The sequence below is a fragment of the Ciconia boyciana genome, chromosome 13, assembly GCF_034638445.1.
Source record: "Ciconia boyciana chromosome 13, ASM3463844v1, whole genome shotgun sequence".
In the NCBI taxonomy this organism is placed as follows: domain Eukaryota; kingdom Metazoa; phylum Chordata; class Aves; order Ciconiiformes; family Ciconiidae; genus Ciconia; species Ciconia boyciana.
This window is the reverse complement of record NC_132946.1, coordinates 17,323,548-17,350,485: the sequence shown is the minus strand read 5'-3', so window position 1 is coordinate 17,350,485 and position 26,938 is coordinate 17,323,548. Positions and strand designations below refer to the sequence as shown.

At 40.0% G+C, this 26,938-nt stretch overlaps 1 protein-coding gene across 5 annotated transcripts in view; it reads left to right on the top strand.

Annotated features, from left to right (window-relative positions):
- Positions 1 to 26,938, top strand: part of CREBBP (CREB binding protein) — a 99,630-nt gene that overhangs the window by 7,387 nt on the left and 65,305 nt on the right. For 4 of the 5 annotated variants that reach the window (XM_072878421.1, XM_072878420.1, XM_072878423.1 and 1 more), the window contains exon 2: positions 8,534 to 9,246. In XM_072878421.1, the coding sequence (XP_072734522.1) occupies positions 8,534 to 9,246 (713 nt within the window). The remainder of the gene's footprint in view (positions 1 to 8,533; positions 9,247 to 26,938) is intronic. The other variant, XM_072878422.1, reaches the window with a different exon arrangement.

Below are 26,938 nucleotides of genomic sequence, written 5' to 3'. Positions count from 1 at the left end.
AATATCACTTCAAGTACATATTAATCATTGCTATTTTAGTCTTCGCAGAAGAGGCCTGCTCCGTGCTTCTGTTACAGAAGGTGCATAAAGGTGGGAACTTTCAGAGAAGGACTTGGGTAGCTGAAGGGAGTGTTTGAAGCAGCCTGAGCTAGAAGGCAATACTGAACACGGAGTTCTCACCACCGATGCTGTCAGTTATTGTGGGGAGGATGGAGGACTGAACAACTTAAAATCTGAAACACCTTGTGTTGACCTATGTATTTAATAAGAAGTCTGTGGCCAGAGAACATCACAGTTAAAGTTTGTTTGTCAAGATAATTCGCGTCTTTGTATGTTATCTGCTGATTTTTTTTTCCAGATGTGCAGTGGGGGTGGCACAGCCTTAATGTGAAGCAGTGGATCTGTCAGTTGTGTGAGCTAACTGAAGGCATTTGCATGCGAACAGTCTGTTTTGGTACAGACTGCATTTCATGCTGCCTTAAGCAAGTACCTGCTATTAATTACTGGATTCTCAGATGATTCCTCTTTAAAGGGTCATCCCGAACTTAAATGTTTTGTCAGATGTTAAAATAGGGCAACAGAAAAGATATGTGAGTTTGGGATAGGATGAGAAGGAGATCTTGCTTCCATTAACGTGCTCCAAGAACCCTAAAATATTTAGTCTTCACCAGGATGATCTTGTGAATGAGAAGCTGATGTTACTGGTGTGGTGGTCTCGCAGTCCATAGGCAGATTGCTTGCCTCCTCTTCCTTCTGTCCAGATTTCTGCTCTTATGGCAAAGAAAGTTACTGAAGCCTTTTGGTCAGTAAATGTGTGCAGCCTGATTGCCACATGCAGTGTGACAATAGTCACGTCCATGTTGTTGATGCAACTGGGTAGGATTTAAAGTTACTTGCAAGAGCAGACACAGCAATAGTGTTAAAATAGTGGAGACACCTTGGGAAACAATTAAGAGGAAGAATGATTATGGAGAGGCTCTATAGGACCAGAGGAAAGCGAAGTCAATCCATCATTTGCCATTCGATGCTTCCAAAAGCAGACCAGAGTGAGCACTCTTGTTGGGCTGCTTCTGCCACACTTTTGGGGAGTTATTTTGGTTTTATTCCCCTCTGGCATCTGGGAAGAGATAAGAGACTGGCTGCTTCTCTGAATGCATGTTTCATTTTCATTTCTGTGTAGTAACTTTGGTACCAGGTGCATTTAATGTGCCCTTATATACTACTTTACTTGAATGTTCCACTATTAAAAACAATCTGTGATTTTTTATTTTCTTTTAATGGAATGGTAGTAGAAGTAGATCTGAAAACAGGGATTATTTCTGGAAGAAGCTGGTATCTTAGGTTTTTTGGACCTTCAACACAGATCGTATTTTCATTATGAGCACAGCAAAAGAGAGATGGCGGAGACAATTTGGATAAGTACCATAGAGAGAAACTTGAGGTTAAGACATTGTGATGCACAATGTGCAAGTGGAAAGAGAGGCTAGGAAGTAAACTTGGTGTAATCAAGGAAGGATCTCAGTTTATACCATTCTCTTTTCAGGGAGATGAGAAAGAAGCTGGGGCAGAACAGTTGGTCTTTCCTATATCAGGTAGTTGTTGTTATCACATACATTAGTTGTGGTATAGGGAATATAGATACGTGCATTTTCCCCATCCTGACTTGTATGTCTGGTGTTCGGGCTGGTGTCAGGAGCATTTTTAAAACTGAATCAATAATACTGGTAGTATTGCAGTAGAGGTTAGAAGAGAACTGATTCCTTTTCATTAGCTTCTTGATTTGTTTGCTCTGTGTAATGAGCTTCGGTTTTGAAAAGTCACTTAGTTGCTGAAGTCTTACAAAAATGGATTGGGGGAGATTTTAGGAGCTTGAAGCTACTTTAAGATTAACTAGATTCTAAGCTGATAGTGTCCCTTTTGGTTATTGGGATGCACAAAATGGACCTAATTTAATGGATTTTAGGAACTGTGTTGCTGTTTAGTTGCATGTCTGTACCCTGAATGGTATTCATCTTATGGAGAATCATGCTTTGCCAGAAGACAAGTTGCAAAGGAAGTGTGGTAGAATGAATGCCTCCTCCTCAATCTCCCTATCCCTAAAATCCCAGCCACAGGAAAGCAAGAGAAGGCACATGTTACACCCATTTTCAAGAAAGGCTAAAAGGACAATACAGGTGACTACAGACAGGTCAGCGTCCCTTCCATCACTGGGAAGATCATGGAGGAGCTGGAGTGAATTTAGTGGAGGGCTACCAAGGAGATCAGGGGGCTGGAGCACTTGCCCTTTGAGAAGAGGCTGAAGGACTGGGCTGCAGACCTCCTGATGTCCCTTCCAACCTGAGTGACTGTGAGTCTGTAAGCAAGAGAGCACTGTGATAATTATTCTAATGAGCTTCCTAGAGGCAAATACCTAGAATGCCTAAAGGTGAGGCTTGTTTCTGTGTATCAGTATATTTGAATTTTGACCAGTCCACTGACTTAGGAATGAACAAACCAGACTGTGTTTCTTTCTCATCCCAAATGCAAGTAGTTCAAAAGATCAGGCAGAAAGAAATTTAGTTAAATATCCAAATCTCTTATTATGCAAGCCATAACTTGTTGGGACTCATCATTGTCGGGTCTCACTTGTTGGATCTCTCATTTCCCACTCACCCTCCTCCACTCAGCCTTTAGGGTCTCCTTGGCCCAGCCAGGTGCCTCATTGCTGTCTTTCTCCACCTGGTTGGTAAACGTCATGTTCTGAAAAAGTGATGCTCTTCTGAAAGTCAAGGTCAGATGCATGTCAGTTTGCAGTCTTTCTGTGTGTCTCGTTAGGTTAAGATGCTAATGTAAAGTTTCCTTATTGGAATTTTTTTAATGAATGTGTTGTTTAATTTCTCTAAAACATTAAATGCACTAATTTTCTTTTATAAAACAATAAATTATAGAATCCTCAAACCTCGAAAGGAGGTTGCAATGGATGTGGTAATTGCGGACTGCACCAAACAGTATAGCTATTGAGTTGAGTTACCTGACATTGAATTTTAGGGAATGGCTGGAGCTCTGAACTGTTGCGGCTTTGTCTGCTGGGGTCTGGCATGATTGAAAGAAGCCTTACAAAACGAAATTGGGCTCACTGAAATGTAACAGCTATGTTGGCATGAAAGAAAGGCACGGTGAAAATACTGCTTGTGTAGTGGGACTGCAGTGTGACTTAAGTGTCTGCTCTGTAGATGAGCAGTCAAAGTTTGGGAGAGGAAGACTCCCAGTCATGTTTCAAGTGGAGATTATGCTGTAAAAAAATGAACCTGAATTTGATAGTTCTTCACCTGCGTGCTGTGTGATATGTTTGAGATAATAAATCGTGTAAAGAAATACCTTAGAGTGTGTGTTACCTCTCCAGGCTGAGCTAAAGGGAAAAAAATGATGATGTTGAAACAAGTTAATTGATGGAATATGTATATTAAGAAAGAATCTCCTGATAACAGTTGCAAGTAGTCATACAGATGAAAATGTTCTTCCTGAGAACGCAGCAGTTTTTTCTTCTGAGAAGGCTTGGAAGGAAACAGAACATCTTTTTTTATTCTGGTTGCTGAAAGTGTCATCCAGGAAGGCAGAAAACTGTGACATTTAAGCTCATAAAACTGAAATTAGGAGTGTGTCTCAAGTGTGGTTATCTTCGATGTGTGAAAATAGCTGCTCAAAGAACGCAAAATTCTCCCATTGGAAAAGGAGCCTTTTGGAAAGAGTGGGGGTGTTGTAGTTGCCTAGTGCTTCTCCAAACCTTCTGAAAGACGTTATCTCTGTTTTTGGCTCTCTTCTGTTAAGAGGCCATTTGGTTTTATGTAACACAGATAATGAAAGGTGTGAGGTTTAGGATCAGAAGTGCTGTGTGAGAGACGAGATGCTACAAGGTGGCTCTCTGCAGCCTTAGTCACCTCTATGGCTTCCTGAGCACTGAAATCAGGCGTATGTGCCTTATTAGTTAAGGGAATCTATCCTCTTTTAAAATAAAGACCCCTTTTTCTGTTCTTTTGCATAGAATCATAGAATTGTTTAGGTTGGAAAAGACCTTTAAGATCATCGAGTCTAACCGTAAACCTAACGCTACCAAGTCCACCACTACACCCTGTCCCTAAGTGCCTCATCCAAACATCTTTTAAATACCTCCAGGGATAGTGACACTACCACTTTCCTGGGCAGCCTCTTCCAATGCTAGACAACCTTTTCAGTGAAGTAAAATTTCCTAATATCCAATCTAAACCTCCCCGGCGCAACTTGAGGCCATTTCCTCTCGTCCTATCACTTGTTACTTGGGAGAAGAGACTGACCTGCACCTTGCTACAACCTCCTTTCAGGCAGTTGTAGAGAGTGATAAGGTCTCCCCTGAGTCTTCTTTTCTCCAGGCTAAACAACCCCAGGTCCCGCAGCCGCTCCTCATCACACTTGTGCTCCAGACCCTTCACCAGCTTCGTTGCCCTTCTCTGGACACGCTCCAGCCCCTCAATGTCTCTCTTGTAGTGAGGGGCCCAACACTGAACACAGTATTCGAGGTGCGGCCTCACCAGGGCCGAATACAGGGGCATGATCACTTCCCTAGTCCTGCTGGCCACGCTATTTTTGATACAAGCCAGGATGCCATTGGCTTTATTGGCTACCTGGGCACACTGCTGGCTCATGTTCAGGTGGCTGTCAACCAACACCCCCAGGTCCTTCTCTGCTGGGCAGCTTTCCAGCCACTCTTCCTCAAGCCTGTAGTGTTGCATGGGGTTGTTGCAGCCCAAGTGCAGGACCTGATGCTTAGCCTTGTTGAACCTCATAAAATTGGCCTTGGCCCATTGATCCAGCCTGTCCAGGTCCCTCTGCAGAGCCTTCCTGTCCTCAAGCAGATCAACGCTCCTGCCCATCTTGGTCTTGGCAAACTTACTGAGGGTGCACTCGATCCCCTCATCCAGATTGTTGATAAAGATGTTAAACAGAACTGGCCCCAGTACTGATCCCTGGGGAGCACCACTTGTGACCGGCCGCCAACTGGATTTAACTCCATTCACCACAACTCTTTGGGCCTGGCCATCCAGCCAGTTTTTTACCCAGCAAAGAGTACGCCTGTCGAAGGTAGGTAGGCATGCTAGGTAAGCAGCAGGTTTGAGAGGTGGAGCAGCTACAAAGCTTGGTAATAGGAGTGGGTCTCCTCAGTGCAGGTATTTTTTGAGCATCGCTTCAGGTAACTGTATGTAAAGGCAAAGGCATCTCTCTTTTTTTGACTTTTGGTAGCTGCTGTTGACTTTGAGAAATAGTTGAAGCATTAAGAATGGGATCAGTTATGTTCCCGTGAGGATGAGGGGACTGCGGTTACTTCTCATTTTGCTACCAGTAGAAATGGGCTGCATTCTTATTATGGCAGATTTTTATATGTGTATGAATATATTTATTATTTTTATGACTGCCAAGACAATCTCTTATCTTTATGGATTTGTTGCAGATGTGCTCAAGTAGACTTTTGTTTTCTGTTGTATTTTATAACTGTTGTAAAATGTACCTTGTGTTGATGTTTTTAACATACACAACTCTGATTAAAATATAAAAGCAGGAAGATTAATCATTGCCTGAACATTTGAATACTCAGTGAATTTTTACAGAGCCACTGTGCTAAGCTGTTTACCTGCTTTTTATTTTCCTGCTGGCAGAGCTGTAAACTTTCCATGCCTAACCTTAACGTATAGCCTTCTCACAGGAGCTTAAGAGTGGTAGATTATTTTAGGTTTTAAGAGGCAGTATTCCCAAACGCTTTCTTCACTCTTTTTGTAAACTGCAAAAACATTTCCAGTCCTTGGCTCTGGCAAGACTGTTAAGAGTCCAGCCAGCCGAACAAAAAAAAAAATTGAGCACTTCTACTCCAACATCCCATTTTGAAATACAACTGGAAAAAACTACTCTCTTTTTTTAAGTCACTGCAACATCTTCCCCCTCCACATTTTGTCAATTCTCCTCTGCCCCTGGCCCCATGTGTGCACGCGCACACCCGCAAATACATATCTTCTGTTCATGAAATATTAACAGTTTGAGTGCAGAAACTTGGAAAAACACCGTTGATGGGATTTACAAAAGTTGTCTGAACAAGTGCTGTAAACCTTGAACTTCCCAGCGAGCCAGGGTGACGGGAGCAGTTTAACAAAGGCGAAGCTTCAGCCGTGGACCCTGTGTCACCACCCTTCGTGACGCGCAGGCAGACGGCTTTGGTTGTGCTCCAGGCTGCAGCCGCCGCCGTCTGCGGCAGAGCCTGCCGGCGCGGGGAGAGGAGCTGTGCTGCGGGGACCCGGGCACCGGGGACTCGCTTCTGGCCAAACGGGGCTCGGTGCCGGAAACAGGCGATGGGGTTTTCATCAGAGGGGGGTTAGAGATGGATGGAAAGTTAAAAATAGTGACATCTTGGAAGAAGGAAGATAGAACCAAAATACATAGGAGGAGACACAAATTGCAGCATAGTAAGTGTCGAGGGGTTGTGTGGGAAAGAGGAGGAGAGATGAAGCCATTGCCGAAAGGAATGTAGTTGAAGGTACACCAGGAATTTCTGTAAAAGACAAGCTGAAAAGGTGAACTAAGCAACTGAAGGGAAAGGCGGCAAGTAAGAGAGAAATGAAAAATACTTTAGTGAACCTAGCTAACGAAAATGTTAGTTTGATACTTCCCTGCTTCAAAGGGAATAGGAGGTCTGTTCCTGAGCTGTGGTGTATTTTGTCCTGGCCAATGTCATGCAAGCCTGGAAGAATTCTTCAGAGCTTATTGACTTCAGTAGGTAATGATGGCAAAATGTGGGCCCCGAAAGGGCATGCTGCTGTGAGTGCCTCAAAACAGGCAGAATTTAACACTTTTGTGCATGTTCACTGTGACTGTTTTATATAATTCACTGGTCATTGCAACACATGTAAAAATTTTTATTCATTTTTCTTCTGTAGGTTGAATTGAAAATTCAAATGCTGATGAAATGCATTGTATTTAAATGTACTGAAATGTGTTGGTAATAGCTTTGTGATACAGGTTAAGCATTGTTTGGTTTTTGTTGTTTCTTTTCAATGCAGTCAGTGTGGTCCAGGCTGTCACTTGCTAGGTGATGCTATGCCACTTTTGCAACCTGAGTCTTGCACTAACTTTTTGTGGTTGAAGAGTGAATTAAACTTTGAAATAATGAAGCTTTTGGGATGCCCTTCTTTAGAAAAGAACTTTTCTTTGCTCTAATCTGGAAAAAATTTGGTTTGTCTGTTGCTCGCTGTGAGAGACTAGGGTTTTTCAGGGCTGGCTTTGAGGGGGGCAAAATAAAGTTTTCACACATTTCTGCTGTGTTACAGTAAAAAATGGTTGGTTTATATCATGTCCGTGGACTGGAAAACTTCTCTGAGATGTGTTGCATGTTTGAACAGCTGCTCTGATGAATTGAGGCTAGTCTGCTTACATGTTTATTAGTATTGCTGTGTGCACTTGTCCTTATGTCTTCAAATATAACTTTTATTTTCACCTGGAAGTACCTATATACAGTCAAGTAACTTTCTGTTTTTAGTTACATACCAAAATAACATTGTTACACAGACATTGCTTATGATGTGCAATAAAACATTTTAGTGAACCTGAGCTGCTCCTTTTTATAAAACAAAACAGAAAACCCCACCAGTTTTTATCAGTTTGGAAGTTACAGCCAGGCGGAGAGGTTCCTTCAAGTGTCTTAATGAAGATTTGATTGATTTATTTTGCTTATCTGGAGAGTGTGTGGATTACCTCTGTCAATATTGGGCATGATAAATGAGGGCTGGGCGCTTAGCAATTTGAATTACTTGAGCTGTTCAGGGATCGAGAAGTGACTTGATTCAAGAGGCATTATGAGGAGAAAATGCTGAGTGCCTTTTGGGATCTTCTGAGGTAGTGGATCATGATACAAATCAATGACTAGAAACTGATACTGAACACATTTGTATGTGAGACTGGGACCAAACTACTGAAGTAGTTGTCTTCTGATCAAGCTTGAAGCCTAGCTGGAAGATGTTCTTTGGCCATACGTAAACATAAATTACAAAGTTGAGGTAGGATTGCTGGGTGAAATGCAGTGGCCTGGGATTATGTAGGAGGTTGGAGAAGGTGATGTAATCGCTCTTTTGGGAGAGTAAATCAGTAGGAAAAAAAATCTCTTTATGTTTCTGCTGCCATCTTTTAGCCAAAACGATAAATTTAGGTGTTAGGTTAGATCATTGTATTCGTGCCACCTTAGTTTCTTAAGCTTGGTACAACATTTTGTCGAAAGTCTTGCGAAAAAACTACTTACTGGCCAGTGCTCCACCCTGTATGGTTGTGCGTGCACAGTGTGTCTCAATGACTGTGCTTTCTGAAAGACACTGGAGTTCATGTCACGGGGACCCTCGCTCGCTTTCTGGCAATACTGAGTCTTGGGTAAAGTTGTACCTTAATGCATGTTATTGTTTATGACTAGTACAAAGCAGTGTAGATGAATATTTCAGTTAATTGTTTGTCATGCTTTTCTCACCTGTGTTTCTGTTTTAACTTGTAGATTTTGGATCTTTGTTTGACTTGGAAAATGATCTTCCTGATGAGCTGATCCCCAATGGCGAGTTGGGCCTTTTAAACAGCAGTGGGAACCTTGTTCCAGATGCAGCTTCCAAACACAAACAACTTTCTGAACTTCTAAGGGGAGGCAGCAGCTCTTCCTTAAACCCAGGAATTGGAAATGTGAACTCAAATAGCCCTGTCCAGCAGGGAGTCGGTAGTCAAGTTCAAGGGCAGCCGAACAGTGCTAATATCGGTAATCTGGGTGCTATGGGTAAGAGCCCTTTAAACCAGGGAGACTCTTCTGCTTCAGGCCTGGCAAAGCAAGCAGCCAGCACCTCTGGACCTACCACACCTGCATCACAAACTCTGAACTCTCAAGCACAAAAACAAGTGGGGATGGTGACGAGCAGCCCTGCAACATCACAGACTGGACCTGGGATATGTATGAATACTAATTTCAGTCAGACACACCAGAGCCTTCTCAACAGTAATTCTGGTCACAGTTTAATGAATCAGCCTCAGCAAGGACAAGGGCAGGTAATGAATGGATCTCTTGGGGCAGCTGGAAGAGGAAGGGGAGCAGGAATGCAATATTCTGCCCCTGCCATGCAGGGGAATGCAGGCAGTGTGCTGGCAGAGACTTTAACCCAAGTATCTCCACAGATGGCTGGTCACACCGGACTGAACACAGCACAGACAGGAGCAATGGCTAAAGTATGTACATATAATTTAATATATTCTAGTTATTGCACTTGTTTTTTCTCCGTACAGGTGTTTAGAAAATGTAGTAGATTCTTTTCTGGAACAGAACTAAAGAATGCACTTTCTTGAGCCTGTAGTTACGCATTTCAGTCACCAGTGATACAATGAAAGCAAGATAATTGAAACAGTATTTCTTATGTAATCAGAAATGAAAGCACTTGTTGAAAAACACATCCTTGAAGTTAAAAGTTGGATAGTATCTTAGCAGAGTGAATTTTAGAAAAGAGTAGCGTAATCCTGCAGAAAGGAAGCAGAGGATTACTTCTGTGCAGGTTCTCAATTTAGCTGGCAGACAACAGTATCTTCTAAAGCAATGTGAAAACTGTTTGAGAAATACTTGTAGATTGAAGGGAGAGGTGTAGCAGTTAGTCATCTTGTCGAGGACCACTGTCAACAGCTGTGCAGTGAACCTTTTTCAGATACAGAGGAACTGATCTGAAAACATTAAATTTCACGTAGATTGCCAAGGTAATGCAAACTCTGCAAAAGGGAAGGGCAGTGTCTGGGAAAGAAGTCTAATTTGGTGGCCATTGCCAATCAGGGCAGGGAATCTATACACCTGGTAGTATCTGCAGTCATGGGGCACTGCTCTGGTCCCTGCTTGATATAGTCATTGCTTTTTAGTTCTTTGTTTTCCAGGTGTGAGCTTAGAGAATTGTTACGATTGCTGCTCCTACTGTCTTTCAGTTGGATAGTGGTGTGCCTCATCTCTTGTCTGTGTTGCTTTGGTCCAATTCCTTCCTGAAATTTTGATGGCAAACCCATCCTGTTCTGATATGTAGAAAAAATACAATTTAATTTCTGATATTTTATCTATTCATACATTGCTAGTCATTATCATTGTAGTTTATTAATGTGTAAGTGTTCATTAATGTGTTAGCAATCATGGAAAAAATTGCCTGACGTAGAAGAAATCACGTTCTCTGAAGAAATGCTGACATCATTGTAGAGTACTGTATAGTTCATTTTAATTTTTGAAAATAAAAATATAAAAAGCATTCTCTTGGTACTGAAAGAGATCCTTTTGCTTAAGGAAGAGATGCTTGTGGTCTGAGTAAAGGTCATGTGAAAGTGGATATAGCTGTCTCTAGCCTCCAAATCAGCTACATTTGTTGTGTGGAGGAGATTGGTCTGCACAGAAAGAAATTCAGCTTCTCTTTAATTTGTTTTTTCTTTGAAATTTGTGGAAAGAGTGACAAATTCTAATTATCTGGCTTATTTCTATAAACTTATGGTTATCTAAGTTCTTAGGAGTAGATTTTTCCTAGCTACTACGCAGTTATATGATGAAACTACTGATTTTATGTGAACTAACTCAAGTAGAATTACCCCAAAGCAGAGGGACTTGCCTAAGGTCTTCATCTGATGGAGTATGTATGAACCTCGTGGGGGAGGTTCTGTGATGTCTTGGTTTCTTTCAAACAACCCCACCCCTGGTAAGGAATAGGCCAGCAGTCGGACAAATTCCGTTTTTCAAGGACTTAAGTCTAGCCTGATGCCACGTGCAAATGGGTTTCACCAGCTCAGGAAGGTGACCTGCACTTTCTCAGTTAGCATGCGTTCAAGAAGTAAAGTAAAAGTTGATTTGCACAATAAATATGTTGTAAAAGAAGACTGGAAGTGTTCCTGTTACGCAAATCATTAGGTAGTCCTTGTATGCTGTGCTGTGCTCAGCACTGGTGATACGTTTCCAAAAGATGAGAGCAAAATTAGTTCTTTCAGAAGTCCTTAGACGCAAAGTTGTTTGGAGAAACTGAAAAGGTAGGACTATTTAATGACAGACCATGAGTGATAAAATGGTGTTTCTCTGAAGGTGCTAGCGCTTAAGAGAAAACAATTTTAAAAACTTGGCCAACTTGAAAAAAAAATAGAAAATTTGCTGTTTCCCAGGGCTCCATCTCATGTTGAACAAGATGAAGCTTAAAAGCATTGCATGTTTTTTGTTTTGTTTTGGTTTTTTTTAAGCTATTCTTTATGTCTTAATTTTCTCTTAGTAAGAGAGCAAGTGAACTCAATATTTTGTGTTTGCATTTTGGAACAAATTACTTACTCCCTGATTTTTTCTCCTGACAAGCAGAAGCGTTCTCCATTTTGCCATTCTCTTTAACAGGCATTTGAGGGTTGGCATCCTCTTCCAGTCTTTTCCCACCTCCAGTTTGTTGTCCCAATAGGATCATCAGCCATGATTGTGTGTTAGCTTTTTCTCCTATTGATGCTCCAGTTGTGATGAAAGCTTTTAAGACAAGTAAAGAAACATTTCAGTGAGTTTGTTCTTCTGAAACTGAAATTTCTGCTGAAGGAAAATGTGGGTGGCTTTTTTTTTTTACCTCCTGTTCCCTGATGTTTACCACTTAATGTATACAGCTTGAAGGATTTGAAGAGCAGCAATAAAAGTGGTGAGGCAGCTGATCTACCTAATAGTGAATGTGTCTAACTTGACTAAATGGCTTAAAATGTAGCTGCCATCAGGCTTGAAAAAGTGTATCAAGGCTGGAAGCAAATTCTCTAGGTGGTGACTGTAGCGATATTTCCTAAGGGAAAGAAAGAGGTGTGAAATACAAATGCAGAAAAATATCTAAAAGAACTTTTTAGACCAAGATTTTCTCATTATGTTTAAAATAAGTGATGTGAATCACTGATTAACGTCATTCACGTATGGCTCAGAAGCCCTTTTTTCTCAATTCAGTGTGTTTTATATGCAGTGTGTTCATACGCAGTGCAGTTTATATGCAGCACTCATGACCCTTTATGGTTTGGGACCGCTTTTGTTGGGCAAGACCTTGCTTCCTCGATGGTTTGTTCTAATCCTTCTTTAGCAAATGACAAATCAAGGAATGTCCATTGCTTTTTCTATTTTTCTTTCTTGTGGTATGTTTTTATAAGCATTTTTTCTAGTAAGAGAAAAAGAAGAAAAAAACGAAAACAGAATTTGATCCCTTTACCTGCTCTCAAAAATAACTGGGATTCATTTCATCTGGAGCATCATAAGCCAATATTGTTAATTGCGAGCTGGACTTGCCATTTTAAGGCAGATCTTGAAAGAATGAAAAGTATGCTGGAAATGACGATGGTAACTCAAGCTCATGATGCATGTGCTCGCATAAGCTGAAGGTGGTGGATAAACCTTACCCCTAACCAATTTAAAAGGGAATGAAAAATAACTGATTCTCAATGTCAGAGGGCCGTTAAGGTGCTGACATCAAGACAAATGTTTTTCCATTGGCAGGGAGACATTAAAGCAAAATACTTCCTCAATCTATAGAGACACGAGCAAAGGATTTCATAGATTTCATATGATCCTCCAGAAGAAACAAGCTGTCAATACAAGTTAAACAGTAGCTATTAAAGTCATAGTCGTGTTTTCTTCGGCGTATATAAGCATGTTCTTGATAGCCTAGAATATTTTTGGAAATGGGGAGTAGAGTAGTCCCTGAGAAAGTTTGGTGAATTAAACATACAGCAACCTACTATAGCAAGGATTTGAATTCTTCGTTGGCTGTGACTGTGCAATTTGCATATTCAGATTTATTTAGAGCACCTGCTTTGTGATTTTGACTTGTCTGAGATCATCTGGAAACCTCTGAGGAAACCTCTCTTCTATGCTACTGTATATATCTCTGCTCCGTTCGCTACCAGACTCCTTTCCCGTAACAATTTTGCTTGTAACTGTGGCATTATGGCCCTGTTTTCTTGGACAACACTACGAAGATAGTTTTCATTTGACTGGGTTGAGGTTCTTTAAGAAATCTCCTTAAAAGAGCAGAAGGATTCTTCTTTGAACACTTATCACTTGGGGGGGGTAGAACAACAGGTCATCTTGTTACAGTAATTTCCAGTAGTAGCAGAATGGTCCTTTTGTGTTGTACCATATTTTTTGTAAATCCAGAAAATGTGTTCAAACCATGTAGAAAATATTTTTAAGTTTTTTTAATATTGTTGGTTGTCGAACACATTAAGCAGTAGCAAAGCTAAGTAGATGGTCTGTTGCTTCCCTAGAAATGAGCACTTCATTGCAAGCATGCTCTGTGCCTAATATCTCCTGTTGCTGTGAGAGTTCATCTTTTTCAAATGAGGGAGATGAAGCCTTCATATAGTTCATTGTGGCTGGCAAGAGCTTGAAGTTGTGTTTCTGTAGATTAGATGTTACATAGTCTCTTGCTGAGATGCATTCCCCTCGTCCTAATGCTGCTATCAAAGCTTGTGGAAAATCAGAATAAAATCTTGGGCAGTTCCCATGTATTTTGTATGGTTCTCAAACTCCCTTTTTGCACTCTAAGAGTTTCAGACAGTGAGTTGCCCAATTGGTACTTTTGCTCTTTCCCTTAAGAAGTAGTAGAGTCCCATTGAGGCGAGTAGGACCCGAGTGTTTTCTTTTTCATGTGTTTCCAGGATGTGATGCCTCACTATACAATTCTGTAAAAGGAATCACCTGTTCTTCAGTAACTTCAGAGCCATATCACTCAAATAAGGGTATGCTGGTACCCAGCAGCAGAAACTTAGGAAAAAATCCTGGAGTTGTGTGGCTGATGATCTGCAGAAGCCATTGCTCTTAAGCTGCAGTGAAACTACAGCTTGCTGGGAGTTCCTTTCAGAGTGTTTTTCTCTATAGAACTAGTAAACCTACCTCAAGGTTAGTTTTCTTTCTGAAAGGTGCAGTTTAATCAAACATGTTGTTGGGCTCTGTATGCCCCCAAAAAGGATGTAATTGGTCAGATCTTGGTCTGAATCTGTAAAGAGATCAGGAGAAAATGGTTGTTTATTTTCATACCTAGTTATGAGGATTACAACGTTACTGGTTTTTTGTAAAATGCCTTTTCAAGATTGTAGATTTTAAGTAACGTCATTCTACATATTTTGAAAACTCTAAAGGAAAATACTTGTACTGATATAAGCTAGAACCTGCCTGGCAGGGAGAAACTGATAGAAAAGCTGATCTGTCTGGCAGATGTAGTATTTCAGGAGATGATCTCCTGAAATAGTAGTAGTGAGTTTAGATATGGACTTCCAAATGCTGTGTACAACTGATGAGTTTTCCTTACCTGTGTATGTATGTGTTTAAGCCCCACTGGAAGTTGGTACCTGTAGTAGGATTGACATAAAAAACTTAACAGGTTCAAAATAATCACTAACTGTGCAAAACCAGAACTATTATGCTGTATTTGTGTGTATAAGTTCAGAACAGTTTTTTCTTTCAACCGTATTGGCCTAATTTGTTTGAATAGTGCATGTTTTTGACTTTTAGTCAGAACAGCCACACGGCAGTGCATGTTGCAGTAGGAGAAGTTTCAGATTAAAGAGGAGGAGGAACTCTTACCAGAAGTGAACTTTAGAAAACAGTAAAACCATTTTCTTTAATGTGTACCAAGAGAATAACCAGTTGTCTCATTTTTTTTTTTTTATTGTTGAGCTATAAAAGAACTGGATTCTGTTATTTGTTATTTCTGGCCTGGTGGATATATAATACATGTGCCTTTGACAAGCACATTCAGAGTCTTGCTCCCCTGTTGTTCACCGAGTGGTGGTTTGGTGTTGGATATTAATCTTGAGTAAATTCAATAAGATAATGAACTATGTTAAAGAGCAAGAATTCTGATACAAGACTTAAATTGTGTATGTAGTTATGTTACTTGACTCAGTGTTTTGAAGAATCTGTAGTAAGGAAAATTTGTGATGAGAAAAAATGAAGCAAACTGTTTATTTAAACAGATTACCCAGTTGATATTGCTAAGTACCAGATTTAGATACGCTTGCTGATTGTGAATTAAGTCAGCTGAAGATGTTCTCATTCCTTTGCAATTCTGTGTATTTTAGTAAACTGCTGGTGCTGTTTGTTTCTCTGGTGACTCTCAATCTGTCTGAATCTGCCTGAATTGTTTTAACATGACTTGCAGTTAATTTGCTTCTCATCCTCTAAGTTGTCCGTACTAGGCTGCCAAGCTGACTGTCTCTTAGCAGACCATGCCTCTGGCAAACACAAGTAGCCAGTCCAAACTGTATTCCACATATTGCCGCTTCCCAGTTTCAGGGGACTCTTAATAATGTTACAGACTTGACCGTAGTTGCTTGGTTCTCTGTGGAATAACTATCACCAAAACAGTATTTTTACTGAGAAGAGACATATGTACTCTTATAATAATACAAACAGAAGAAGGATATAAATATATAGAAACACATAACAGCAAAACTCACTGACTCGTAGTAAAATTAAAATATCTGTAACACAGTTTTGTTTTGAAACATGACCATGCAAAGTGGTACTCCACAGATGAGTTTACTCTGATATACTGAAGAGATTTGGTGACTTAAGCTCACTTACCACAACTATTACTCCTGGCACCTGAAATTGAGTTGTTTCCTATTTCTCGTACACGAGTTAAATTTCATTTGCAGTTGTGCAATGTCATTGAAGATCTTTGAAGCGATAGTTTTTTGGCTCCTATGCTTATGCTTAAGCAGGTACCTAGGTTCAGTTTGGCTCTAGTGCTGCAAGAAACAGTCAGCCTTCGTGGGGGCAAACCACAACTTGGTTTCCCCTCCTTCTGCTTCCAACTCAGGCAGTTAAAAAGCCTGTCTCTGTTAACTTGCATTGGCTTATCATCCGGCTGACAAAAGTGAAATGTTTATGGTATCTTTTCAGAGTAGAATTGTGCCATTATCTTCTACTGTAGTAACACAACACAAACGTCAAGGATTTTGTCGCTAACCCTAAATCAGATTGGTTACTGTCTTGTAATTCTTCAGTTTTTGTTGTTGGAATGGAGTTTATTTCCAAGTAGTGTATCTGAAAGAAGGTTTTGGAAGTGAACCTAACAGATCCACCAGTTCTTTTGGAAGCCACAGATTAAAAGCAAGATTTCCGGTGTTGTTTCGGAAAGTTTATTAAAATGACAAAATAAACTTCCAAGTCCTTACCAACAGATGTGACTGAAATTATTTCTTTCTAGTTTTTAGACTGTTTTCACATACCTTCCTGCTGCTGTTCGTAGTTTGGTTTTTTTAATACACAGGTAAAAAATTACTCAGATGTTGAGAGGGAGGAAAACCTGCCAACTTAAATGTTGGTGTGTAGAAGTTACGAAATGCCTGGTTACTTCAGTCAGAAGGAAATGTCTGTGTCGTAGTAATTTTCCTAATAGAGTCTGATCATGCATATAGATACTATAGCACAGGAGCATTTCTGATGACAAGACCTTTTAGCAGGTCTCAAAACTCCTCCCTACTTAAAAGATAATATTTGTACTTGACAGTGAGCTGTGATTATATTGGGAATCCTGTAATTGGAAGTATACACAGAAATGTGTCGGAACACCTGGTATTATGGTCTGAAAACTAAGTGCTGGTGGTCTGTTTTCTTAGAAAAAAGGCAATGCAGGAAACTTGGAAAATTACATATAGCATGATACACTCTGTCAACCTACCTAAGAAACGGATTGGGAGTGGAGAAGCTGTGAGGGGAGGCGGTTCTCTGTGGCTTCCACAAGAGAAAGTACAGATGGGACAGGTTCTACTGTCAGACAAAGAATAACATTATGTTTGAAAGTTGCACTTTGGAATTTTGAAATCCCCTCACTTAGCTAGGGGGTTGAAATTTCAATACAAGAGGCTACGCAGGGCATGCCCAAGTCTAATTTATAGCAGGCGGGCTATTTTTCACCTTTTTTAAAAAGATTAACTTTTAAACTAGAAAAGCTGTTTCAATACACACTTTTCCCCCACACCTCAAAAAAGAAAAAAAAGCCAACTTAGTGACACAATTGCTAGTTTACTTTGCGGGGCTGAGTGAAAGTAATGGCAAAATATAATAGCCTTGTCCTTTCTTCTTGTGAATGTTCAGAGGCAGTGCCTATTGGTTTTTGTTTGGAAGCCTGCATCCATTTGTGTGGCATCAGTAGACAGTTTGCTGCAGCTTTGTCCATTGGCCATGAATGGCACATGCTTATTTCTCTTCCCCACCCTCCTCTTTCTTGCCACCGCAGTAAAGAGTTTACTCCAGAAATTGCTGTGACTGGGGAGGGAGGTGGCATACTAAGCTTATTGTTTGTGCTTTAACTTTGTATGTAATCCAAGCAATGGCTTTAATTTTAAGACCAGAGATACTTTGTAGAATTGAGATTTAGATGAATGAGGACTTCAGATGATTTTTGAACTGCTGATGCTACAAGAACTACTTCGAAGTAGCATCTGGAAATGTTAGTACTTAGGTGTTCTGAAGATACTCAAGCCCCAAAGTGGTAGTCATATCCTTTGGTATGTGTACGGATGAATCTGCTTTAGGTTTGGCAAATAAGAAGCATACTGTGCCATAAAAGAAATTCGGTAGCGCCTTTGTTTTAGAATGAATCATAATGAAAATACAGCACGTTAAATATAGGAACATCCTTGCCAAAAGGACCTGTCTATGAAATAGACTTTTAGACGAGAGTAGTGAATAGGTTATTTAGCAGTCTCTGAGAGATGCTGCTGTTCTGGGGCGGAAAGGTTTTGTGTTTTCAGAGAGACTGCAGAATAATACTGTCCTATCTGTATGGTATTCTTTTTTTTTAAGGGGGTTTTTAAAAACAAGCACAAAACAAGAACCCTTTGAAACTTTTGCCAAATTGACTGAATTAAATAACTACCTTTATGATGGCAGGATCTTTGTACCCTGGAAATGGAGAAGTGTTGGAACACCATGGGTCAAAAATAGGATTTCACTCTTGGAATGAGCTGTGTTTGCTTCCGTGGTCTGATACTGGGCATCTTGGGTTGAAATACGTTTCTGGATAGTGCTGTGTGCAGGCTGCTTTCGTTGGGAAGCGTGTGTGTACAGGCCTCGTTTGTTCCCACTGTTCAATTTTAAGCATGTGTCTAAAGACACAGAAATCATATCTTACCTTGTGTAGAAACCTATTAAGAAGTCTCTTGATAGCTTCACGTGGATTAAGTCTTCAAGGAGAGCATGTTTCTACAGAAAGACTGGAGATTTCAAGGTAGTTCTTCAAGTCAGTGTGGTGTTTCAAAATAAACATATTTGGCTCTTGAAGTTATTTAAAAATTATTTCAACGGTGTAAATTATTTATAGCTATGTTTCTCCTTAGTTACTTTTAATGGCAGGATATTATATTTTTGCTAAGTGGTTGTTTTGAGTAAGCTATATTGATTTATTTTTTTTTTCTTTTAATGTATTTAATGTAACCTGTAGTGTAAACTTGTTTCTTGTCTGTTTGACACCCACCCCCACCCCACCCCCCCGGTCTGGACTGAAATAGAATAATTACTACTTTTAGAAAGACAATCTCTCCCTTCAGTATGTCCACTTTTCCTTCAGGATTCATGTCTGTCAAGGAGAGTACATACTGTAAAGAAAGGAAACAATACGTCTTTTCAATATATTTTTGCGACACCTTTTCTGTTGCTGTTACTGTGTAGAGCCTTTTCCCCCACCTCTGTAGAATATCGTATCACACAGACTGCCTGATAATGTATTTTTGGCCAGCTTCTGGGAGATAAATGGGAAAGAACCTTGTAAATAGTGCTACTGTGTTTCTTACCAAAGCAGTTTATTCCTTATAATACTAAATTTTTGGAGCATGGCATGCTCTCCTTTTACTTGGCTGTCTCCAGCCAGCTATAGGAACTTCAGAACTGCTGAGGTGATGGCAGACACATCTGTAAATTCTTTTGTGGCCTGTTGGGTACATTTCAAAGGCTAATATCTATGATACAGCAAATAAAGGAAGAAGCACGGACTTTGTGTTGAGGTTTGGTGTTGGTTTGGAAACCTGCATTTAGCTTGATGATTATGAAATACAGGAATTGAGAGAGGACAGGGACATTTGAGTTGAGATCTTGTGTTATAAAATTCTGTTTTGATGTGACTATAAATGTGTTTCAGTACATGCTGATGCTGCTTCTGGAAGTAACTCAAAGATTTTGGCCTGTGAATATACAGTATCTGTAGAGGTATATCTTAATTGAATTTCAGTCTTTCAAAAATCCTCTTTTTAAGCGTTGTTGAATTACTATTTGGGTCAAAACCTGATTTTCTTGGAGAAACAAACCTTTGCAATATCTTTAGTTAATTTTGTGGTTCTAGTTAACTTTATTCTTCCGTAGTAAGAATAGTTCTTGTTTATCTGAAGAAAGCCACTTTTTCTGCTTGGCACTCATAAAAGCTCTTGAAGCAATTTGAATACAATGATCAATTGTGGCTAATTATCCATTAGAGCTTTGAAGTTTTTATTTGCAGAGGTTACGCTCATTACAAAGTAAGCCTTCTGAGCTTTATTTTTGATTTGTAAGTACAACAGTGATGCTCAGTGCAGAAATTACTTTGATTCTTCCTGTATTATATTCCATTGTATTAGCACTCAGGCTTGTGCAGAATTTTGGGAGACATTTTCTTTCCTTAGGCATGTATACAGTGCAAGCATATGATTTTTTTTTTCCTGCAAAAGGTTAATTTCTAGTCAAATGTATTAAAAGGGTTTTTTCTCTGTGTATCCAGTCATTTGTAGAGCGTTTTCCCACAAAATTCTGTCTTTTGTATTTCAGTAATTACGCGGAAACATTTGTACTTTTTTTTTTAAGTGGTCTTGTTGCCTTGGAATACTTAAATTTGTCTTTGACCTTTGAAATGCTTGGAAGAGAATTTCAAATCTTATTACAAGTGGTAATAAAATACCTGGCTTCCTCTTAATGGGATTTTTAAAATTTTATTTCTAGCTTTACCAAATCTTTCATCCTGTAATAAAGGATGAAGTAAATTACAATTATTCCTGGGCATTTTAGTATTTTTCTTTGAGTTAGTTTACTACTGAAAAGCAAGACACTCTGAATGCTTCATGAATCTGTTGCGGTAGGCTTTTGTTATAGCAGTTAGCGTAGAGGTAGGAGAGGGGAGATTTTCAGCATGAGATAGGCTTCCTCTGAACGCTGCTAGCCAGATCATGATTTAATTCTCAAAACTGATTCTTGAAATGTTACTTTTTTTAAGGCATTCTTGTTACTCACTGACTTTAAAAGTGAGTATTTTTAAATTAGTATTTTTGTCAAACTGCCAAATCTGCAGATTGGTTTAGGTGAGGAGCTCTCACCTCAGCTGAGGTAATAGGGTTGCACAGAAACTGAATTCACCTTTTTTTTTTTTTTTGTAACACCACTGGCTTTCTGCCATAAAATGATTAATCTTTTCCTTGCTTCTCCATCTGTCCCTCTGGCATATACATTCCAAGCACCATGGTGACTTTCTTTTGGAACACGTTACTATAGGATGAAATAGTAATTAGTAGAGACTGACTTTTTTTTTGTCAGTAAACAGATACAAGATGATGCCAACATAGTAAAGAAAGCCTGTCTTTCCCACTTCACAGATGAACAGAAATTCCTAATGGACCTATCTTTTACACTTCTCAGAGAGCCTTAATTGGTTAGGTGGACCTTGCTTCGTGTTAGAGATTTGTGTTTCATGCCGGAGGGAGATAAGGGTCCAAAGTGCAAAGTCCTCGGCATGTGCCTGGCTGGAAAGCTGCTCTTTTGTACTGAGTGTGCAAGCAAAGTGGCTGATGGGAGTCGTGGCAATAGCGCACAGGGACTGAGGAGGGATTGACTCCAGGTGGTTGATGCCAGATCATAGTAGCTCTGGAACTTGTGTGTGTTAAACTCATCTGGGAGCTGGTGGTGAAGTGGTGCGGAGGTCAAAGCATAGGTCTCTGTCTCTTGTTGAGTTATCACTCTGGAAAGCAGAAATAAGCCTTTTGAAAGCAGTTCTGTCCTCTCTCACTGTTGCTTATAACAGTATTAAAAGCAGCTGAATTGTCTAGCACTCTGAATTTCTGATGTTCCTCCATTACTTAAGCAGATCTACTCTTGCATTCACAGTACTTTGTATACTTTAATTGATAACTTCTGAACATCTGAGACACCTGACTGCTTGATTTCCTTGACTTAATAGAAAGATAAGAAAGATCAAAAAGAAGAAAGTTAAAATTATTTAAGCCAGGCAAGGTGACACACTACCTGCTAGCAAAAACATTTCAGTGGATGGGAAGAGAGAAGGGGGACAAAATGCTGAGCTTTTTAACCAAGTTGTGTGTTGAAAGCCCAGATTTGAAGTAGGTGTAGTAATTTGATGACAAGAGGTTTGAAGGCTTAGTCCAATAATGGAGTATTAAGTGACTGGTTTTGGTGAGGCCCATAAAAGAGGAAAGTAAAGGGTGCATGGGATTGCGTGGCTTGGTGGCAGCAAGTACGGAAGAAGTTGTGAATCAGCCCTGTCCTGTAGTGACTTACGACAGTGATAGGTTGGCGGCAGGAGCAGTATACCATTTCTGTATACCCAATCATTCTGTTCATGCCGAATCCAAAGGATACTTCTTGGATCTGCGGGTCATAGTGAGAAGTGCAGAATTTCCATTTCATGCCAGCTTGCTCTTTTTAAAAAAAAAAAAAAAGAGAGAGAGAAGTGTCCCTAACATATTAGTGATGTAATAGGGGATTTTGGATGATGAATGTGAGATGCTGAGTAGCAATGGTTCTAGAAGGGTTTGATTATTTATGCACAGCTCTGTCAACCTAAGGCTATCGATTATGGTATAACCCTAAAGTTACAGCTCAGGCGTTCAGAAAACTGAATCATAGTTTATAGGTAGCTTTTGAAAGGTAGAACTAGTTATTGTCTCCTCAGCATTAGCATGTTATTTCACACTGGTTGTTTCAGTGATACAACAGGAGGAAGTACGGGGGACGTCCTTTCCTGCAAATACAAGGGATTTAGAAGAAAGCAGTAGTGAGTGACAAATATGTCTTACTAGAGCAGTTTATCCTGTTGAACGGGCAAGCTCTCACGTATGCAACTCTTCAACACTACTGTTAGCTTGTGAAGATCTGGCCTTTTATCAAAACAGATCATATCTAGGATGCCTCTGTTCTTTCTCTTCTTTCCTTAATTATGACACGCATGTTCTGTTCTCTGAAATAATTTAAATTATTAATCTGGGGCTTACAGTTAAATTGATTTTAGCTTTTGTACCATAGACTAAGTCCAGAATAACATAAGGATAGTGGTGGCTCACTAAAAGGCTGTCTTTGTGTCTTCCTCCTCCTATAACTATTTTGTTAGATTCAGAGGTATGGGAACAGTTTGGTGGGGAAAAAAGGCTCTGACCTTCCTAGTTTTCTATCGCCAAAATAGATCTGAGAGTAGCATAACCAGTAGATTGGCTGTGTATCCTCACACTGCCACTATGGAGGCTGTAGTTCTTCACAGCACCCCTCCCCAAGGGTCTTCTAAACCATTTCCTACCATGCTTTCAGCTCCCTCCCATGTCCTCAGATAATCTTTCTGAGGTGCTGACAGGACAAAACTGGCAATAACGGTGGCTCATTCAGAGCTCTGGATACACCGCTGCTAGACACAGTGGGTAATGGCAGAGGTCTTTGTGCCTTTTCTTCATGGAGATGTTAATCAGAGTGTCGTAATCTACCTGTCCGTCTCTCTACTCAGCAATCTTAGGAACTTAATTGTGAGACCTTTAAAAAAAATGGGTCAAATTGACCAGTGATTTCCAAAGTGATTAGAGAAAAATTGATTTGTGGAATGGGGAGGAGATGGGACACTGATTATCACAGCACTATTGCTTAAGCCCGGTTTCCTTAGGATACCTAGCTAACAACATAACTGGTTTTGTGATCCTGCAATCAGTGTCAGTCTGAAGAGGCAACTTAATTGCCGCTGGATTGAGTGAATGAATGAAATTCTGTCTTGCAGTCCACCCTGTCTCTGATCCCATGTTGTTAGAAGAGCAATCATCTGAAGCTGCACTTAGCCATGCTCAGTCTAACGTGGTTCTGTGGTGCAGAGGAGGATATAATAGTTTGATGCAGTTTTTGGCTTCTGTTCTGCACCTCTGCTTTCCTGGACTTTGATACATGTCTCTGGGTTTGGTTAATGGACTTGGCAGCTTGGTCAAGGTCTTAGATAATTTTTGCTCCCTGAGGTAACTTTTTCTTCTCACCTTTCTGTGTTGTGTCTAGACAAGCAGAAGGGAACTTCTAATTCCCTTTCTATTGTTATGTTCTATTTTTATAAAGAATTAAGCATACAAAAATGACAGTGATACAAAGTCAGACATGATACCTCTGATTATAGACCTTAATGGCTTTTGTGAATTAATTCCTGTTGATGAGTAGAAGCACACCCTATTTAGATAAAAGATTATATTAATCTTAGGAATTTCAGTGGTATTTGGTCACTTACATTTTTTTCTAATTTTTGCTTTGAAGCTATAGAGCTTCAGCTCTTACCTGTTGATATGTCTTTCCTAAGCAGAAAATATTTGTTATCACCTTTCTATTCCCAAAATCGGTATTTTAGGATCACTTTAGTCCTTGCCTTAAGATAAGCAAATTAATAAGCTTAAATAGTAAGCTAAATAAATTAGGCTATTAGATTGCAATTAGACTGTCAGTTGTAGTCATGCCTTTTAGTCCTTTGAATAGCTCTTGAGGCCTCTCTGAATCTTGTCATTTTTACATATCGTTCCTGAAGAATGAATACAGCATGATCGTCATCGTTACAATAGCATTCACATCAAGCCAAATGCGTAACCATGTTGCTTTACACTTACCCAGTCTTCTTTTCATACCTCCTGTTGTCATATTGAGAGCTCAGATTTGTTGTTCAAGCACTTTGCAGATTCACAGCTTTCAAAGTCCAGCCAAGCTTGTCTAGCTTGCTTCCTTTCTTTCTAGGACTGTTTTCTAGTAAAAAATCTAGTATGTACTGAATTGAATATTAACGATAACTTTTTAGTTTACAGGATTGGATCATAATCAGATTACTTCAGCCAGGCTTATTTTCCACAGAACCCATGCTGCTTTGAGTTCTTTGATTCTCATATCAACCTTTCAGTATTTTTTTCTGCTGTCAGGCTAGTCCACATCTGGTGGTGTTTTGTTTTGTTTTTAAATACTTGGCCAGAATAACATTCTTCCATTTTGATACAGAAGAGTCAGTGCTTCAAAACTTAATGAAAATCAACATTTAACTTAGAGATGAGGGGTTTTTTTTTTCCTGGACTAATCTGTCTGGACCAACTAATTTAAAAGAAATTTATAGCATTAACTTTATGTAGGCAGCGGTGGTGCAAGACACAAAACGAGGAGTGTTGTCAGAGGTAGGTGCTGCTCCTTGGCATGTGCCTGCAAATGAGGATGCTTTCTCTCTTGCAGGAAAACTGATAGTGAACTCAGTCTGTCCTGCCAGACCTTTTATTAAGTTTGGAAACGCTGGAGTGAAAGGTGGGTTGGGGCAACAGAGGAGAGCAGAGTTTCCCAAAGGAAAATGGGTAGCAAGGAGCAGAACTGTATACAGTTCTGTGGTTTATGACAGCATATTGGAGGGGAAGGTAAAAAAGAGATTGTGAATAGGAAATTATGTGCTTGTAACAGTGAATGGTTTCTGCAGTGTGTTGTATTGGTTGCATGTCCTGGGTGCCTCAGAGGAATATGTGGTAATGAAGTAATTCTGACTGCTTGAATGAGAGAACTGGCTGTCGTGGTAGAGGTGAAGGGACAGTTAATAAAAACTTAGAGTAGGAGGAAAGGACAGGATTTATTTATGGCCTAGACACTTCATATACAAAGAGAGAGTAGCTCCTTGATGCTGGGCTAGGGGAAGAAACACTGTGATATATAATCAGTGATAAAGAAGGGAGGAAAAGAGTAAGCGTTAAAAATGGAAGAAATGGCATAGTATGAAGATCCAGCCTGGTCGTAAGGTATCTTTTAAATGGGTGAACTTATCATTTTTGTTGTACCAGCTCTGAGTTGCACCATCAGAGGAGGTATATGGATTTGGTCACAGACTTGATCTATAATATCTATGAAACTCCAGGAACTAGAGGAAATTAAATTGCTGTTCTGCTCTGAAAATAACTAAAAAGCAAAACAAAGAGAAGTACCTCCCACACCTGCTGCTCAAAACATTGCAGTGGGAGATGTCTTGTGTAGTCCAAGTCAGCTAAACAAAGGTTTTAAGTTTTTCTTTTTTCAGCTTGGAAGTTTGTATATTCTTTGGCTTGTGAGAGTAAAGTGAAATACCCTATTTCCTATCCATACTCAGTAATAGATTCCAGTATCTTAGAGAGTTGCCATAGTGATAAAAAAGGGAACAGAATCTGCTTGTCTTTCTGGGATAGCAGAATTATTAAATTAAATGCATCTTTTCCATTAAAGGAGAGTAGCATTATCATATTTCTGAGAAGAACTGTTTTAGGGTAGAAATAATGTGTTTAAGCTGGTGTCCTGCATTCATCATGTTACTTCTTCAGGCACTTGTAGCCTTGACTTGCAGTTCTGTGCAGGGGTGTTTTATAGCACCCCTGCATCTCCCCCATTGCAATTGATGGAACAGTGGCGTAGAAAACACCTTGCTTGTGAAAAAGTCTGCTTTACTCCATCAGAAGTCATTGCAGCGGTGACCACAAAGAACCGGGCAAGAAGCAAGAGTTGCACAAAATTGTAACGCAAACACGAGTATAAAATGTGAGTTGCCAGAGCATGAGGTGGGATGAAAGGAGCCACCCTGGGATGAAGGAGTGCAGAGAATGTGGCCTGCAGAAAATGATGGTTGCGTCAGGTAGAGAAGAAAGGAGATGAACTGACAGTTGAGTGAACTGATAGAGAAGGCAACAGGGGAGGGAACATCCTTAAGCTTAGAACAAAATGGGAGTGAACTGCAGCATAACCCAGGTTTTCAGAGAGACGCTTTATGCTTTTGTTGTAATGGAAATGCACCAGTTACCATGCTGATACGTAGGAGCTTGAGTAGCCCTGTGGTACACATCCATGCCCATTCGTTGCAGGTAGAAAAAGAAACAACTCGCGCTGGATTGCTTTTTTCTTTTGTTGTTTTTAAGAAGGTAAATTTAACAAACTTTAAGCAAAATACAAGTCTTTGGCTCAGCGTTCCACATGAAAATGACCATTCTTACCAGGCTGCTAACTCCCATGTTCTTGCTGGTTTATCTTCTTTGATGACTTGTAATTACCTAGTAATCTTCCCCTGAACGGCCTAATTTGGGATCAGAGTTCTGTTTCAGAAGTATAAAAACAAAGGTCTTCTGAGTATCTGCCTTCCCCACCTGCCCCCTCATTTCACATAGGAAAAAACCTGGGGGCAGAGGCAGGAGCTGCAGTGTTTGAGCCTTCTGACTCGTTTGCTTCAGAGCTGCAGGTTTCAGTTTGCAGAATGAATAAGCAGTGTAAAATCTTTACTATGTATAGGCTCAATCATCTGATCATATTTGCCAGTTGTTTTTTGAGATTTCAATTAGCAGTAGTTTAGATAAAGTTTTACAGAAGGTCACCTGATCTCAATGTTCAGATAATTAACCAGGAAATGCCAGTTAATGCCTTATGCACTCGGATGTCTTTCAGTGTTTGAGATGCAGGGGATCTGCCTGATTCTTCCTTTTCTTCCACCTCCTATTTGTTGCCTTCCCACCAGTGAGGAGCTGACAGTGGTTTGCTTTGCTGGAGTCCCTGCCTGACTGCGTTTGCTGGAGGTAGTTGCTGCTGGAATAAATGCTGAGCTGCTCCTCAGGTTACCAATAACAGCTCTGAAATGCTGTTGATCTTAATGCTGTTTGGCAGCAGGTTGTT